Source organism: Bactrocera latifrons, unplaced genomic scaffold (genome assembly GCF_001853355.1).
Source record: "Bactrocera latifrons isolate USDA-ARS-PBARC rearing strain unplaced genomic scaffold, ASM185335v1 scaffold_20, whole genome shotgun sequence".
NCBI classification, from domain to species: Eukaryota; Metazoa; Arthropoda; class Insecta; order Diptera; family Tephritidae; genus Bactrocera; species Bactrocera latifrons.
In genome coordinates, this window is record NW_017535519.1 from 341,949 (window position 1) to 358,562 (window position 16,614).

Sequence of the window (16,614 nt, forward strand, 5' to 3'; positions counted from 1 at the left end):
TATTTTTTATATATATTTTAGTTTGGCATTTATTTATAGTTTTTTTAGTTTATTATTTTTTATTTCTTGCCATTATTTTAAGATATTTTTTGTACTTTTTTAGTATTATTATCAGATTTTTAACTTTCTATTGTTGGCTATTCCAAGCACGACTTTTTTGTTTCGGAGTTTTGATCTCTATATATTTGTTTAAATGTTTTATAAATTTTTTCATTACTTTTCCTTCATACACTAAGTAAAATTTTCATTAAATCTTCTTAAACGTAAAAGAATTTGCCGCTGATCGTCTGCAGAATTTTATTTTTTTACTTAGCATGTGGGCCGCCAAGATTTAAAAGCTATCCGAAATTATAAAAAAAATTTATTAAAATTTTCGTAACTTCAATAATATTTATAAACAATAATAAGTACAAACATATACATATTTCAGTAGATTTAAGACGAAGTCAACGAGTAACGGGAACTAAATATATTACGATCACGTACAAAACAGTTAAGCGAATTAATTGTGGCATAAAAGTCGCGCTGATATGATGTAATCAAAAACTCAAAACACATTTAAATCAACAAAACTCAAAAGAACTTAAACTCAACAAGACAACTTTGTGATTAACACAACAATAAGAACAAAAACAACAAGAACATGCGTCCGAAAATCGCACCCTACTTTATGGGCGCACACCTGTTGCTGCTCGTGCTACTCACACTAAACACCAGCAGCAACAACAAGCACAGTGCTTACGCGCTCAACACCGCCGAAACGGCTAATCCGACTTGTTCGCTGAAGGACAATTGCAATTTGAATGACAACTTCCTGACAGCCACCGGCGAGACGGGCGAAAAGGCGGCGAGTAAATTGGAAAATAAAATTGCCTCGATATTCGAGGATAAAGTAAATTACAGCCTTAAATTGTTCGCTGATGAAGATGTCATCGAGTACAATGCGCACGAAAGTAACTTAACGGAACGCGCACATATGGCAACGCCAGCAGCAGCGAACCTTACGCTGCGACAGTTGCAGAACGCCGCCGATGTGGAGGAGGATGAGCGAGGTGAGTTCCTATTTTAGTATTTTTTCATGTGTATGTGCAAGCGCCTTCATAAATGACATGGCGGCTAATAAGTGGTTAGATAATAGCCGCATTGTTGTGCTTGCCTTGTTTTGTCTTAAAAGGTTCAAAATAATTGATTACGAAAATGCAAAAGCGCAGTCGCAGCAGTTACTGACCTTCATTACAGTTTTGTTGCTGTTTTTTTTTTCAAATAAAACTTATACAAATCACGCATTTACATACTTACAAACACAACGCTGTCAACTTTTTTTATAACTTTCATATACAAGCGTTCAAATATTGGCATTTTTCTCTCTTTCCTTTCCACTCTTGTATTTTTGCAAAATCACCTTATCAATTTTTGTTGCTATTTTTTGGCCACACTCTTTTGTAGACCTAAACCTTAATATCGAATTCTCAAGTGCGCATAGTCAAATATTGGTCAGACATATACATATATGCACACGTGCATACATATAAATTACCGTACGTGCGCGCATTCGAATTGAAAATAATTTTAAAATTTCTTCGCACATAAAATTTCAACACCGCCACTGACCGTCCCAGCCAAATCAATTGCCAAGCAAGAAAAAAAAATTAAAAACCAACAACAACACAAAAAGTAGGTATAGAAAAAACCCAAAAATTTGTATTTTAATTGTAAACTTCAAACACGTCGTCGAGCGCAAAAATTATTTACCGCTCCAGACATATATTTACCCAATTGCCATGTGGCTTTGCGGTACTCAAATGGTTACAAGGCGGCTAAAAGTATTTTTAAATGCTTTATACAAACAACTCTGCTGAAATATGTTGACACTTTCATTGAAGAAGCAGCAGATAAATATTTTTTGCTAATATTAGAAAATATATGAATTTTAAGACTCATGTGCATAACTCAAAAAATATTAATTTTGAAAATTTTGAAACTATTCTGTAAAAAGAAAATATTATTTCGTGGCATATTATTAGCATATTTCAACTCTATAAGAACATTTTTCATAAACAAACAATTCCCCTCATTCTTCTTTACTGGCGTAGACACCGCTTACGGGATTATAGCCGGGTTAACAACGGCGCGCCAGTCGTTTTTTCTTTTCGTAAGGTGGCGCCAATTGGATATTCCAACGGAGTAGAGATCTTCCTCGTTCTCTGCTTCCCCCGGCGGGTACTGCATCGAATACTTTCAGAGTTGGAGTGTTTTCGTCCATTCCTACAACATGTCAGTGTCGTCATATAGCTCATACAGCTCATCGCTCCATCGAATGGGATATTCGCCGTGGCCAACGCGCCGTCGACAACTCGCAACGTCGACTTATCGGTTGTTGTCATCGTCCAAGCCTCTGCACCATATAGCAGGACGGGAATTAAGAGTGACTTATAGAGTTTGGTTTTTGTTCGTCGAGAGAGGACTTTGCTTCTCAATTGCCTACTCAGTCCGAAGTAGCACCTGTTGGCATTAGTTATCCTGCCTTCGATTTCTGGGCTGGCATTGTTGTTGTTATTAATGCTGGTTCCAAGATAGACGAAATTATCTACGACTTCAAAGTTATGACTGTCAACAGTGACGTGAGAGCTAGGTTGCGAGTGCGACGACTGTTTGTTTGAAGACAGGAGATATTTCGTAATGCCCTCGTTGACTGCCAGACCCATTGCTTTGCTCTTATTCACCGCAAAGCCAACCGCTTTCGCTTCTTTTTCTAAGCTGGAAAAGCTCTGTTGTTAAAGTATACCATATTATTTGAGAGAGTACACAGTGCCAGCAAGAAATATCACTCTTTCCAGCATTATATTGAAGAAGAAGCACCAGAGATAATCTCAATGTCCAAAATCTCGTCTGATATCAAATGGCTCGGAGAGGTGTTTTCCGATTTTGACAGGGTTTATGGTTGTGCTCTATATGATTCTGCATAACCGTATAAGTTTGCAGGAATATTACATTTAGATATGACGTCGAATAGGCATCTGCTGTCAAACCCGACTTTGAAATCGACAAAAAGTTGATAGATGTCGATATGTTTCTCGAGGGATAGCTTTGTAAAAAAACTCGCATCCGAGTGGTAAAGATAGTAGAACAGAAGAAAGCTAATTTTAAATTTAATACCTTTTGAATACCGCTTTTTCAAACAGTTCATCTCTTACTCGCATTCTTATTCTATAAATATGCTTATGTTATATGTGCGATCGTGCACAAAGTTGTAGAGTTTCGATAAAATTAGTATTTACAACTTAGTTTCCGGATATTTTTCTATTTTTATAAAGAATGAGGAAACCGAAACAAAACTCGTCGCTAAAGTTTTGTTAATTTTATAACCACGAATAAATGAGATCAATAAACTTATTTACTACATTATATCTATTATTTTTTATAGTTTGTAAATTGTTGTGTTTTTACGACACTCAACACCGCCTCTTAGCGATGACATACTGAAAGTCGGTATGCGTCAGTAGCATATTTGTATCCACCAGTGTATTTGGGCATGAGCATATTATATTTATTTATGCAAATTTTATAATTCATAGATTGAGCATAAAATCTGGTTTGAAACACGAAATTTTTATTATCTTTATTTTCGAAATATTCTCGCCTACAAAAAAATGCGTAATAGGCGCGTTATCTATATACTATATATAGTATATGTATGTATTTTTTAAAGAACTTAAATTTCAGCTGTGAAATAAAGTGTTGTTAAAAGGCTTAGGCAAAACATTGTAACAAAAAAGTACCCGGAAATTGTAACTTAAATTTCCCGGATAAATGATATCTCAAAAAAATTTATAGTTTGGCAGCACTGTCCTTAATATCAATGCCGAATGAGAGCGCGATCTGTCAACCAGTTTGTTTACAGCAGTTACTTAAACCAATATATTCAGTAGTGCGTTCCTTGTTTCACAAGGGATTTAAATATATTTATTTATTTATTTATTAAATGAAAAATAATAATACAATTATTATCTTACAGAGTAAGAGGCACTAGCTCCCAGGGCTTACGGCTTACTGCTCTAATAAAACTATATTGTCTTAGAATATTAATATATTAGCCAGTAAAAGGTAAATATGAGAGCAATATTACTGTCAGTACAATTATTAAAATAATTGATGTTAGTAAAGAAGTTATTTGGATCTAAGATAACTTACAATTAGGGAATTAAATTAACTTTCTAAGGCCAGTTTTGTACAAAAATTCGGCTACCTTGTGAATGTTTTCTTCMGAAAAAGCCTTGAGCGTATTTGAAATGGGTTGGTCATCAAATAGTGCGTTTCTAGTTGCACTAAACCTAGTGGATTCATCGAGAAGATGTTTAACTGTAAGCGATGGATAAGTGCAGAATTCGCAGCGTGGTYTATTTGAAYCGTTTAGMAGGTGCGAGTGGGTGGCCATGGTATGCMCAATTCGAAGTCGAGTAAAAGCAATAATGTCATTTGCTCGRCABGTRRRCGGAATATGTGGCTGCATGCCAGTTGTATTGAAGTTCGAGTAATAGTTTTGCACACTGTTCCAAGAATTTGTTTTCTGTTCTTTAAGGAAGTTATTGACGAGTAGGAAGATATCTTTCCTCACCATATAATTGAAAATAAATAATGGCTCCATTGCTACGGACTTTGCTGTCAGATCCGCTAATTCGTTGCCAATAATTCCCGCGTGACTAGGAATCCACATAATTTTGATTTTTTTGGCTTTTTGTATAAGTTTGGTGCGATTTCAGCGATTAGGGGAACCTTGTTAGTAATATTCATGATACTAGCAATAGTTGACATACTGTCTGTGCAGATTATCGTCTTGTCGTTAGATTCTGAGGCTGCTGGTATCGCGTTGTATACTGCAACCGCCTCTGCCGTATACACTGATCCATAATTTGGTAGATGCCCTGCTATTACTGTTTTCCCATCGGGATTAAAATATAGAAAAATATCTACTATTTGTCTCAAATTTTGTATTTCTAACCAAATTTCGTGTAGGAAATCGTTGCGAACGTTGCAAAAGGTTTACGGTGATTCAGTTTTATCCCCTTCAACTGATAAAAATATTAAAAAAGTGAAAGGTATGATGCTTGAAAATCGTCAGGCAAGTGTTAGAAAGATGGCAAGAGAGACATCTCTCACGAGTAAGTTCGAATGATTTTGGTGGCTATCTTATTTTCCCGACAAATATTATTTTTGCTTTCAAAAAGAATTAAGTAAACAGATCTTTTTGGACAAGCTTGATTGTGCGAATTTCGATCTCACATTCATGGAGAGTACTATAACTGCAGATGAAAGAAGGGTTTAGAGTTTTTTGTAATGACGTATTTTGTTATAAGATATAGTATATGTTGCTTTAAATATTTTTAAATTTACTAGGGTTCAAACTTTTCATACAAAATTTCTAGCACATAAATCGCCGCGAACTACAATATAATTACTTTTCACCCCTTGGACTCCTTTAAGATGACTAGATAATGCAAATGTAAACGAAGCCTCCCTTTTTATATCACCACAACCATTTTATTATTTTTTCTGTCAAAAGCACTCGAAACAATGTAATGGTTAGAAGCTGTCGTAATCTCTTTTCTATCATTTTTGATCTATTATCCGTTTCATTTCTAACGTGCGAAAACTAGTTTTTTGACACCCCCTTTCTGTAGACCAGGTCACATATATTATTAATGTAATATGTATGTATCTATTCAATAAGTGTTATCAACATACATATTTAAAGGGCGTTATTTTTTACTTGTGGTTCACAAGAACAGTTAAAACACATATAATTTATGTTATGACCAAGAATTTAGTTTTCATAGATAATAATATATAATAATATATAAATAAAGATTTGCCATTATATTTTAAAACTGATTTCTGGCAAGCCCCGGTGGCTGACTCAAATAAACTCCAATCGAGATGTCAAATTTTCGACCAATTTTTACAAGGGCCGTACATCAGCAATAACCCGTCGAATATTCGTTTTCAAAGTATCAATCGTCTCGGGCTTATTTTCGTAGGCAAGCGAATTCACATAACCTTTTTAGGTACCAAAAAAAAATCCTCAAAAATTCCTCACAATAACTTTGTTTCGTTGGCGGTATGGAATACAGCGCCGGCTTTATGGACGTTAAGCCAATATTCGAAAGTTTGCAACTAGAATGTGGTTTGAAAAATCTGAGCCAAAATTAATGGAATTGAACAAATAGTTTTTGTATGATTACATATTTACATTGGGAGTTTGTAATATGTTTAAAGAGATGTTTAAAAAATCGATTGCGTGGAAAAATATTACATTAACTCAATAAACTTACATAATTGAGCTTTAAAGCTCTTTATTATGACTGTATGAAAAACTTACTTTGTACGTAATTTATCATTTATGAAGCCGAAGACGTTTGTCAACAGCGTTTAACTGTTTAGAATATACATTTACTGCAATTAAATGTAAATAAAATAAAACTGTTTGTATGTCAAGGCAACTTTAGTTTAGGGCTCTAAGAACTTTATTAGACAAGAACAATGATCAATTAGTTTTGCATTAATATAATTTTTTTCTAAGTTCTACTCAAACTATGTATGTATCAACGTCTACATCTTTCGGTAGGTTGCGAGTTAAGTCCACATTAGAGGCTTAACTGCCATTGCGGAACTCGATTATTTAACGCGACGCTGTTTTTCTAAAAAATTTCGTTATCTTGGAACCAAACAAATGTTTTTCACTGATTCTGATATTCAAATGATGCTGTTTAAATGAGTTAAGCATCCAATCCTTCTACCCGGTAAAACAGGCGCATCCTAATATTACAACGCAATTCACCACAACTAATGACACCACTCAACCCAGCTCACCATACTTCTACATTATTCAACCCACTCAACAAAAACGATGGGAAAAGGGGAAAGCGGACCACATTTGTTAAAACATTGCACCGCGTCAACACATCTACTCTACCGCGACTCCACTTTTCGACTTCCATCCGAAAAAACTCAATCGCCAGCTCCAGCAAGTCGAAATAGGATTCTCGGCGCCCCCTTCGTCGACACTTATTTTAATAAAATTCAGTTTTATAACGTTTTAATCATTTTTTTTTTTTTTATTAAACATAAATTTTGTATACTTTTAAACAGATGCCATTAAGATCTTTGACGAAATTCTCGATTCCCAACCACCAATTCCTTTATTTTATTAACGTGCTCATCATCAGTTGAAGGGGATGGCCGTCCTGGGCGTGATTCGTCGCCTCGAACCTCTTTGAATAATTTATACCAACCAAAAAATTTCACTCATCGTAAAAATCGCCGATTGCACTTTTTGTACTTCAGAAGGGCAAGCATATTCTGAAACACTAATTTTGAAGTGACATTTGGCACAGATGTAACAGACAGTCTTATCAAAACAAAAAAAAGAATTCGACGATTGGCTTTTCGCGCGAAATTTAAATAACGAGTCTTACTTGAGGCTAGAAAGGCCACAAACAGCATATGCTAATGAAATTTACAAACTTAACTTTTCAAAAGATGAAGACATACCCAACTATAACAAAGCCATTTGAATTATGTTTAGAAATTCAGAATATCGCATCCGTTGTCTCAAATGAATTGTAAGACTTATTTAATTTGCTAAGACTGGATGAAATGAAATGAGTGAAAGAAAGGCACAATAAACCAGAAGTCGTAGTGTACCCTCCGTTGTACACCTATCCATACAGTTATCTAAAATGAAGGCCACTTAATCAAATCATAAAACGCTAACATTGGCACTAATTACACTAGTTTACAGTATTGAACTTTTTGTCTGTTGTCGCGTATTCTGCGATTGATATTGTTCACTTATTACTTGTTTTTGCCAAATCTACCCTCAAAAATTTTTGAGCAGCTCGAGTTACTTCGTTTTTGATTTTTATCATTTAAGCATATTTATAATATTAATCGAAAACAGGTATATTTTACTGTGTTAAGATTAGTTTCTCAAGTTTTTGCGTCATGAGTAGTTCAAGAAGACGTTGTTTAAATAAACCAGATCATTTTTTCTACATATGCGCAGAATATGTGTTTAAAAATTGTAGAAACGTTATATCAGAGTTGGTGAAAAATGCCTATTTTGAGTATTTTGTAAATCTTGTGTGGAATATTTCCGATTATGGCAAAGCGGTAAAAGAGGTGCCTTTAAATTTGGAACACCGACTATTTGGAGAGAACCATGAAATCATCTCGTAGACTGTTATTTTTGTAGTGTGAACATAAACAGTTTAAACACTAAAAATCGAGCTAAATGGCAGTACCTAAGTACTAGTTGTGTTCAACGTCCAGTGCAGCATTCACCTAACTCTTCAGAGCCTAAAAATATATCTGAATCATTTGAGCAAGACATTGAAGGACCAAGCTCATCACAAAATGAAGCGGATTTTGAAGGTGTATCTAATGAGCCAAAACGCTTTTCCCAAAATGAGTTGTATGATCTTGTAAGAGATTTAAATCTTTCTAAACAAGCTTCATAATTATTAGCATCTAGACTAAAAGAAAAAAACTTCCTATCCTCGGATACTAAAATAAGTTTTTATCGTGAAAGAGATGCAGAATTACGGCATTATTTTATCGAAGAAAACGGCATTACCTTTTATTCAGATAGCAAAAACTTGTTGATAAAAATGGGCTTGAAGCGATACGAACCAAACGACTGGCGTTTATTCATTGACAGCTCAAAACGTAGCCTTAAATGTATTCTATTACATAATGGAGATAAATACGCTGGGGTACCCATTGCCCAAAGTGCAAAGTTAGGAATATTGTAACATTTCGCTAGTCTTGAAAAAAATAAAATACAATGACCATGAGTGCCAAATTTGTGTCGATTTAAAAATGGTCAACATTCTTCTCGGTCAACAAAGTGGTTATACCAAGTTTCCCTGTTTCATATGTCTTTGGGACAGTAAAGGTAAACAAGAGCATTGGGTGAGAAAAAATTGGCCCTTGAGAGAAAAAATGGAGCCTGGAAAGCACAATATAGTCCACAATTCATTAGTAGCTCGTAACAAAATTATCTTTCATGAAATTATAATCATGAAACAGTTTGTAAAATCACTGGATAAAGATGGGAACTGGTTTTCTTACATTTGCCAAAAATTTCCTCAGCTCACTATGGAAATTTTTGATGGCCCCCAAATTAGACAACTTACGAAAGATAATCAATTTAGAAATTCTATGACTGAGGCAGAACTAAAGGCTTGGACAGCATTCGTATCTGTGATTTTCGCGGAAATAAAAAAATCTGAAAATTATATTGAACTTGTAGAAGAACTTCTGCTACCATTAAAAAATATGGGATGCAACATGAGTATAAAACTCCACATCCTCCATAGTCACATAGAGAGGTTTCCAGAAAATTTAGAAGATATGAGCGAAGAGCAGGGAGAGCGTATGCATCAAGACTTACGCGTCATGGAAGAGCGCTATCAGGGTTTCTGGGATACAAATATGATGTCTGACTATTGTTGGTCTCTAATACGTCATTTTCCAAAGTCTTCACATCGGAGAAGAGCTTTAAAACGAAGTTTTTTAGCACTTAATCATCAATGATTTTTCTTAATAAATACTTGTTTTTTTCTGTGTAATACCTACATAGCTGAAACTCTGAAACTAGAGCTGATATATATATTTAAATTATATATAAGCATATTCTATGTAGTCAGCAACAGCTAAAATTTATTCGGCAACAAATGTACCGTAAACTAGTGTTATTTTAGCACAGCTAAAAAAAACGTTTTTTCTCTGATGAACTTACCGAACACTGGCCAATCGATTTGGTCTGCTCAATGAAAAAGATAGTCTGTATCGGAGGTAAGCTAGTCAGTATACAACCAAACAACTGGTGCAAATACACCAGTTTTCAACTCAAAACTAATTTTTGGAAAATTGGTCAGAAAAAAACACAAATAAATCGGTGGAGCAGTATTTTTTCAATAAAAAAGCACATACAATTTCCGATTAGTAGCTAAATGATTATGTCTATTTTGATAAGTATGAAATTATTTTATTCCACACTGAAATCAACCATTGGTATTTCATAGGACTTTCGTGCGTAAAAGGGTTAAAAGTAGGCTATGCTTGTAAGAAAGAAAGACAGTAATCTGACTAGTATACAGTTTGATCTAATTATAATAGTACTTTAAGAACCAGTTAATTTCACTGCAAGTAATTTACAAACGAATCAAAATTATTTGATAAAATAATTGGAACTCAAAATTTAAAACTTTTGAAAACAAAAATATATTCAGAAAATTTCATTAAAGCCTAACTCTCATACTGATTCATTAAATATTCTGCACTGAAGCAATAGTAAATATTGAAGAGCATTAACATATAATTAATTGTGGTGAAAACAAAAATAAACCTTCACTAACTACAAGTAATAAAGTAATGAATGCTTTATTATAGCTCAAAGGCAATAAATACCGTTTAAAGACTCGTTAACCTAATAAGATGTTAAGTAACACATAAATAGCCGCTTGAGTAGGTGATAATAATATTCGATATACTAGATAGGATTAAGTCGTACGCAGGCTATTAACGGGTTTCGCGAGGTATGTTTTCTAATTAACAATTAGCTATTAGTTCGAGTATATCTTATTGGTTCGGTACGCCCCTCAACATAGGTTGAGAATTGCAACTCATTTGATTTTCTAATTCTTATTTTTATTCTAGTGATGACTAAGCAAAATTTTTGTTTAAAATACGTCAGATACATATGTACACGTGTTTATAACTGCATTTGCCGGTCACATATCCGTATTTTCACTTTCATTCATGTTTCGAAAATCCAGTTATTAATTTTTCACTTTTGCAGAGTCATTATGTGAATCTGCAGTTAATTGATTCATTAATAATTTTGAGTCACAAGTTGTATACCCTTGCAACATATTGCTACAGAGTATAATAGTCTTGTTCACCTAGCGGTTTGTTTGTATCAACTAAAAGTAAAGAGATAGATATGGCGTTGTAGGTAAATAAATGATCAGTATGACGAGGTGTGTTGAATTTCGAGTGACTGTCTGTCTATCCGTCTGCCTAAAATATACTGAAAGCACGATAAATCAAAAATAATATTTAATTCTAAGCCAGAGATGGTAAAAAATAAAGCAATAGACGTGGCACCGTTCACATTTAGGTGAAACCTCACATCTCAAGACCTACATGACCGATTTCAACCAAATTTCGCTCATGGGGTATATTGACATTCGCATATCACAGTATGATGCGCGAAGTCGAACTACAACCATGCCTATTTCCCATTTAACACAATTTTAATTTCCATCTGATTATTTCGCTCTATGTTCGAATAGTGCGTTACGAGAGTCCCTTTCTTACTTGTTATTATTATAATGATTACTTTGAAATACTAAGATTGTAGGTGCAGAAAAAAGTGAAAAAGGTAAAATCTTACTGTAAACTCTCCAAATATGAAGTATTAGTTGTCTGAGTTACCCCAAAATTGAAGTGTGGTGAATCGCACAAGCAACTGAGAGAAACCATTTATATTGGTATTATGAAATATTGAAAGAAAACGGTATTAATGCTTTAATGTGTGGCCACATGCTCTTTTATAATGAAATTAACTAGATAACTTTGTTGTTGGTTAGACTTGTCACTTTTTTGACAATCTAGTGAGCTCAAGCTTGTTGAACAATGTGAAATAGAAAGACACATAATAAATGGAATTTTCATGGAATATGGGTCAAAACTAACGAAAGTTCCTTTTTCGCTACGAACTCTGAAAAGTGGTTGATAACCAACTCTGGAAAGCCTTACAGTTTCCTATTTTTTCTTATTATCAGTTGAAAGAATTTGTATCTCACTTCCAACAACTGGAAAAATATTTCGTTTTGTGTATGAATTAGGAAATTTAATGCTATTCATAATAGGTCTAAGTCGATTTTTTCGTAAATCGTAAATTTTATTATTTTCAAGAAGAAAAATTTCTAAAGAATTCAATAAAAAGTTTAGTTTTAATTTTCAATGTAGCAGCTATCTTATTACATCCTGTCATTTAAGGATATTATTCTTACAATGGCAACCTAAAGTTTACTTTTATTTTATTATGACGGAACAATTTAAATATAATCTGATGAAAAACTCCTTAAGTCGTAAAAGTTGTTTTTCAGCTGATCCTTATAGACCTCACACTTTATGTGCAATTCTCCATATTATGTTCTAGAAAGATGACTTGCAAAATATAAATATTTATTTTAGTATAAAAATGACTATTGACAAAATCTATCTAACAAAACTAATATTTGCCTGCATCTCTTGATATCTCAAAAAAAAACATAATCAGAAGCTAATAAACTTGCGAATATCCCTAAGCAGCATAAGCTAATGTGTATTTAGAAGCAGTAAAGTACAAACCTGTATGTACATAACTTTTTAGTAGCTAGAAATGTGTGAAAATATGAAGGTGGCAGCTCACAAAATCTTTAACTTATATATATGCTTGTATGAAGGCTGCTCAGATACGATAGAAAAATACCAAAAATTCACAAAATAGTATTTAGTTTTTGCTGTATTTTTTTGTTAAAAAATTCCTAAAATTTTTTTTTTTTGAGGCCATACCCTTGCACGCAATATCTGGAATATAATGTTACTTTGTGATATATAGTCTAGACATACATATATTGGAAATTTAATTAGAAGCTTGTTAAAATAGATTTTAAAGTTCATGAGCGCCGCTAGAGAAGCTTACAAACCAGCTGTCAGAGTCCACACCGGTATTTGACATTTATGCTTCGAAAAACATTAGCATGTAAAAACTTACACCGGACACATGGTAAAAATGGGGGAAATATTAAAAAAAAACTGGGATTATGTACTGTGAACATTTAATGAGCAAGTAAATAAGGGAAATTGCCATAACCGGGGCAACCGCCTAGCCTGTATACTTATGTATCTTGTAAAAAGCATTAAGCATAAAGCAAGCTTTGTTGAAAAAACGTGTTCTACGCTAGAAAGTATTTGAAATAATGGTTTCATTGCAATATGCGTAATATTCGCTTCGAAAACTATTTTCTAAAAATTTTTTAAGTAATGAAACCAAATATTGGCTATTTTATGAAACTTGGAAACTTATTATTGATCATTTATCATTATCATAACTGCAAATTTTTTATTAGATATCTAAATTATTCAGTTTCTAGGAACACTTTATAGGAAAATACGCGAATTTTTGCGCAAAAAACGGTTAATTTGTTATTGTAAAACTAAATATATTAACAAATTTGAAAAACTTGTAAAATATGTTTTCAAAATTTCAGAACAGTAGGAGCAGTAGTTTTGTTATTATGATGATCACCGCCTTGGAAAACATGAATTGTGGCGAAAACGGTTTGCAGTTTAGAACACTAAAGAAATGGTTGCAAAACGTTCACAAGACGTGTATAAAAATACTCATAACTTCGTACATTTTGCTAGGACTTAAATTTAGATAGAATATTCTTAAGATATTATGCATTCATGTAAGACAAAGGAAAAATTAAAAAAAAAATGTAACAACTCTACTCTCCTCTTAACAAAACTCAAGTAAGTTGTGGTATTTTTTAAGCAATGACTACTGTAGTCATTAATAAGTGCAAGCAAATATTTCGCCAATTCGCGAAAAATTTAAATAGCAAATAACCTACATGCGGCAAATCATTAGCGCAATAGAAAAACCGTGACTATGCAGTTATGATAAAGGCATATTGAATAAATATATTCAGTATATTACGCAATTAATTACTCCGTTAAGAATTAGTACTAAAATTAAAATTAGCACATAATAAATTAATAGCAAGTTTTAACACCAAATGTGAGCTCCTCTCTCTTTTGTCAACACCTAGCTACGCCACGTTAAGTGTTGACTCTCAGAGTTGAATTACATACGCCGTGTTGTTCAGTATGTTCAAGATTGCTCGTACGATGAACTTTGATAGTCACCACTAATTCAAATTCGGACTTAAAAATTTTACACTATTTTAAACTTCATTTTATATCATTCAGTTTTTTTTTTGTATTTTTGTTTGTACAAATATATACTGTCAATATGTTAAGAGGCTATGACAGTGTGATATTTAAAAAAAAAAATTTTATTTGCTTTTTCGATAGTTTATATTTCCAAAAATATCCTGTGAAATTGGCAAGGTCGTATCTTGAATAGTTTTGTTTTTGAAGGACATTTTTCAAAATTGCTGGCAGCATAACTCAACGAGAAATTAACCGATCGACTTTAAGTTAAAAATGAGTATTGTTGAATACATTTACTATCCAGTGACCTACGATCTTTTTGATTGGTTGAAAATTGTAAATTTGGCAATAAAAAAAACGACTTTTTTCAAAATTACGCCATTTTGTTAATTTTTGATATTTTTCAAAGATCGTAGATCATTGTATAGGAAATATCTTTAAGTTTCATAAACTTTTAAATTTTTTTTTGTTTCAGCTACTCATTCGGCCGGAATAATGCCCGCACTTGGCCATTTTTTTTTTTTTTTTTTTTAAACGAACACAGCCCAACTCGGTTAATTACTCATTACGTACAAAGAAGTTCGAAATATTCAATTGCGTACTTTCTCTTAAAAAATTAACTAAAATCGCCTAATGTTTCATGCGTCACAAGACCAGTGAACGATATCAATGTTATAAGCTTTTCTAATTAAACGGATTCCAATTATTTCTTCTATTGAAATTATTATATAATATAAGATTAGCCTTCACAATTGGTATCAAACTTGTGATAAAGATCCGTACTCGAACTGACAGTAACATACTGGTACATAAGTACTACTCAAAATTATTTTATGAGATGAAGTTGAATAAGTGCGCTAATCGTGGCGAAACGGTGATCATCTGTGGCCAAAAATAGTAAAACTTTATAATTAAAATTTCAAGCGAAAACCCATTCGTCCAAATATTTCTTTTTAGGTTGTTATGACTGCCAGTAACATCGATGACAAATGTCACATCAAAATAATTTTGCTTTTAGTATTCGCTTGGTTTTTTGAAGTACATAAGCTGCATTATGGCATCCGAAAATAAACGATCGATGGGCCGAATATAATCCGAGGCTGAAAAAACCACATCAAAGCTGATCAAAAATCAAGATTATGTTGACACTTTTCTTCAATTATCGAGGTGTGGTGCACGGCGATTTCTTTTCGACTGGTCGAACTGTCAACAAATAATACTAATTGAGTGTTATGTGCCATTTGCGCGTAGCTATTCGTAAAAAGAGGCGAAAATTATGAGCCGACAACTCTTGGATTTTGCACCACGATAATGCACCGTCGCATACTGCATCGATTCGTCGTGAGTTTTTGGCAAAAATAATAAGTTATAATAAGTGAAGCTCTAAAGAGATCTCTGAACTCAGCTTTTTGGAAAAATTTTCTGCCTGCTAGAGCATAAGTTAATTGTTAAAATTATCTAAAACTTCTCAAAAACTTTAAATTTAAACTGGCTTTTATTTATGTCTCTGAAGCATTATTATCTCTATTCAACTTAACCTATTGGTGGATGTAATAACTTTAACTTACAAATACCAATACATTCATGCAATTTAAGTATTTTTCTCAACTTTCAACAATGTAATGACCCCTTTTCGCTGTGTCTTTAATTCTTGTTTCGTTTTTATATTTTCTGCATTGCAAAAGAATCAACAATGATTGCTGCATTCATACATATATAAATATACATATATAGGTATATTTATAATTATTGGTTAACATTTACCAACAAATATTTGATCCACTCAAATGCTTAGCGGCGTGTAATGAGACATGCCGGCAACATGAAGAACGTCAAAACAAGTCTGGGGTTTTGAAATATGTTAAAAGCATTCAGTACACGGAACATTGGTCGTGTTTATACATACACATATACAAATTTTGATACACACATATATGTGCTAATAAGTACATGCAACTTCGCTTAAAAAATTTTATTTGCTATGATTGCATTGATATTTTAGCATTTGTCAAAAATTCCTAAAATATATTGCGATTTATTCATTGTCAAATAATAGTTAATATTCCACTTCCAAACTCTTGAGATAAATTAATATTTCCTTAGATTTATAAATGAGGAATGCACCGCAATCTTAGGTCTATTATGCCCTAAAGGTACCTTACTGTAATGTCTTATTTAGTAATACTATTTTTTGATGCGCGAGTCGATTCAAGTTGAGTTTTTTTTACTTTGCCATTAATTTCGTTCACAAGTAGGGCTCACAGTTGGTTTTGAATCAGATTTGAATATAGACTTTTCAAAACTGTTGCTTTTTTTAATTTTATCTCAGAAAAAAATTTCCCTATTCAACTATTTCACAAACCTTATTTAAAAAATCCATCAATTTTTTCATCAATTATTTTCAACTACAAATAAACCTCTCCTAACCTGTAAAATTATTTTACTAGTTCAAAGTTAATTACGCTGGTACATTTTTACTTGTATTTAGTAAACCTAGAGATAATGTATATATGGTGGTTGATCATAAGAGAGTTCTTTAAAAACTTAGACATCACAACTATTTGAGGAAAAGGATCAATTGCATCATTTATTTTAAAAAAATAT

At 32.9% G+C, this 16,614-nt stretch overlaps 1 protein-coding gene across 4 annotated transcripts in view; it reads left to right on the top strand.

Moving 5' to 3' along the window:
- The window catches only part of LOC108968042 (nose resistant to fluoxetine protein 6), a 49,148-nt gene that overhangs the window by 2,628 nt on the left and 29,906 nt on the right, over window positions 1-16,614 (top strand). For 2 of the 4 annotated variants that reach the window (XM_018931794.1, XM_018931796.1), the window contains exon 2: window positions 431-1,052. In XM_018931794.1, coding sequence (XP_018787339.1) covers window positions 644-1,052 — 409 coding nt within the window. In that variant the 5' untranslated portion in view covers window positions 431-643. The remainder of the gene's footprint in view (window positions 1-430; window positions 1,053-16,614) is intronic. The other 2 variants (XM_018931795.1, XM_018931797.1) reach the window with 1 other exon arrangement.